The sequence below is a fragment of the Tachysurus fulvidraco genome, chromosome 3 (genome assembly GCF_022655615.1).
Source record: "Tachysurus fulvidraco isolate hzauxx_2018 chromosome 3, HZAU_PFXX_2.0, whole genome shotgun sequence".
Lineage (NCBI taxonomy): Eukaryota > Metazoa > Chordata > Actinopteri > Siluriformes > Bagridae > Tachysurus > Tachysurus fulvidraco.
Genome location: NC_062520.1, coordinates 19,296,427 through 19,298,926, shown reverse-complemented (window position 1 = coordinate 19,298,926; position 2,500 = coordinate 19,296,427). Strand labels below are relative to the sequence as shown.

General features: G+C 47.1%; 1 protein-coding gene across 6 annotated transcripts in view; it reads left to right on the top strand.

The window, feature by feature from the left end:
* Positions 1 to 2,500, top strand: part of sema6e (sema domain, transmembrane domain (TM), and cytoplasmic domain, (semaphorin) 6E) — a 163,491-nt gene that overhangs the window by 97,516 nt on the left and 63,475 nt on the right. For all 6 annotated transcript variants that reach the window (XM_047810994.1, XM_047810989.1, XM_047810990.1 and 3 more), the window contains 4 exons: positions 5 to 222; positions 956 to 1,087; positions 1,696 to 1,851; positions 2,317 to 2,490. In XM_047810994.1, coding sequence (XP_047666950.1) covers positions 5 to 222; positions 956 to 1,087; positions 1,696 to 1,851; positions 2,317 to 2,490 — 680 coding nt within the window. The remainder of the gene's footprint in view (positions 1 to 4; positions 223 to 955; positions 1,088 to 1,695; positions 1,852 to 2,316; positions 2,491 to 2,500) is intronic.

Here is a 2,500-nt window from a genome sequence, read left to right as displayed (position 1 = left end):
CTAGGTGGTCTTTTCCAGGGTGGGTCGAGTGTGTAAGAATGATAATGGAGGTTCTCCAAGGGTTCTGGAGCGGTACTGGACCTCATTTCTCAAAGCCCGGTTGAACTGTTCCGTTCCGGGTGATTCGTTCTTCTACTTTGATGTTCTGCAATCCTTAACAAATGTGATGCAGATTAACCACAGACCTGCTGTGCTGGGACTTTTTACCACACAGGCCAACAGGTGACAACACACTAGGAGCTCTTCTCTTCTCCTCTTCTCTCTTCTACTCTCTTCTCTTCCCTTCTCCTCTCCTCTCTTCTCCTCTCCTCTTCTCTCTTCTCCTCTCCTCACCTCTCCTCTCCTTTACTCTACTCTACTCTCTTCTCCTTTCCTCTCTTCTCCTCTCCCCTCTTCTCCTCTTCTCTCTTCTCCTCTCCTCTCTTCTCCTCTCCTCTTCTCTCTTCTCATCTCCTCACCTCTCCTCTCCTTTACTCTACTCTACTCTCTTCTCCTTTCCTCTCTTCTCCTCTCCTCTTCTCTCTTCTCCTCTCCTCACCTCTCCTCTTCTCTCTTCTACTCTACTCTCTTCTCCTCTCCTCTTTTCTCCTCTTCTCTCTTCTCCTCTCCTCACCTCTCCTCTTCTCTCTTCTACTCTACTCTCTTCTCCTCTCCTCTTTTCTCCTCTCCTCTCCTCTTTTCTCCTCACCTCTCCTCTCTTTTACTCTACTCTCCTCTCCTCTTTTCTCCTCTCCATTCCTCTTCCCTCTTCTCCTCTCCTCTTTTCTCCTCTCCTCTCCTCTCCTCTCCTCTCCTCTCCTCTCCTCTCCTCTCCTCTCCTCTCCCCTATTGGAGCATCGACATACTAACAAGCTTATTCATGTAAACTGCTGATTTGTCATTAGCTGACTTTGTCGAAAACTAATCAGAATGCAACAGTGGTATGTGGTTGTAACAATGTTCTTGTTTTTATCAGCATCACTGGCTCCGCCGTTTGCGCCTTCTACATGGACGACATCGAGCGAGTGTTTAGCGGCAAGTTTAAAGAGCAGAAGACCAGCGAGTCGGCCTGGACTCCTGTTCCAGATGAGCAAGTGCCCAAACCCCGGTATGTGTCATTGCACAGGGAACGGGTCATGTCACCGCTGTCCGCTTCCCCTTCTCATTATACATGCACATGAGTGATCAAGAGTGGAACAGATAAAGGCTTGATTATCTTCTTTATTCTGCCTGGAACTTCATGTTTAGACAAGGCATTAATAGTCTGCTCACATTTTGAATGTTGATCAAATTAGAATAGAAGAGCTGATTAGGATTAGTTGTTTCAGACTTTAGGCAGAACATTCAGTGTGTATCTGATGCGTGAGGAATAAAATTGGATTTGACTGCGTGAGTCTTAGACTCCCAGAACTGACTGGTCAGTCGATTATGTTCTGTGAATGGCGCGCACACACACACGCACACACAAACGACTGATTATTTCTAGTTTAGCTTGTTTAGAGCCTAGCTTGTCAAGCCAAACCTAGAATCTGCGATCTTGGCATGTTGGGCTGCTTTAGCTTCAGTTTCTCTGAAAGGAAACCAGAAGCTTTGATTTACAAACTGCTGAAAGAGATACTGGAATTCCAAATGCTTCTGTGCCTGTGAGTGTCAAAACATTTCTGCTGAAAGCGTGCATAGCTAAATCTCGGTATCTGTTTGTGTGTGTGGCTGTAGGCCAGGTTCCTGCGCAGGAGACGGTTCTGCAGCAATGTACAAGTCTTCCACCTCCTTCCCTGATGAGACTCTCACCTTCATCAAATCTTATCCACTCATGGACGAGGCTGTACCAGCAGTGAACGGGCGGCCTTGCTTCACGAGAACTACCAGCAGGTTCTTACACACGCATACAAAAGATTCACAGCCCTCTCAGTGTCATAACCAATAAGACAATTGACAGATTGCTTGAGCAAGCTGTAGAATGCCTGCTGGCTATAACCACACTTTCTCCATCACATCTGTCCCTTGCAATTTTTCCCCCAAACGGATTATTCCTCTCTGTCAAAACTTTTGGTTTTCCATTCCATCTGTCTCTCTCTCTCTCTCCGTCTCTCTCTCTCTCTCTCTCTCTCTCTCTCTCTCTCTCTCTCTCTCTCTCTCTCTCTCTCTCTCTCTCTCTCTTTCTCTATCACACTCTGTTGCTCATTCTCACCATCACATCTGTCTCGGGCTCTCCTGAGAGACACCACGTCTAAACACTACTCAAGAGTAAACACAGACACCTGTGCTGTTTAATATCGTCGGATGCACCAGTGCTTCTGACGCATGTTTACTAATGAAGCCGTTTCCTATGCGCAGGTTTAAGTTGACCCAGATAGCCGTGGACACGGCCGCCGGGCCTCACAAGAACCACACTGTCTTATTCCTGGGCTCAGAAAACGGACACGTTCTGAAGGTCCTTGCCAGCACACACCCCAACTCCACCTATAGCAGCCAGCTCCTGGAGGATATTAATGTGTACAACCCAAACAAGTGAGTATCT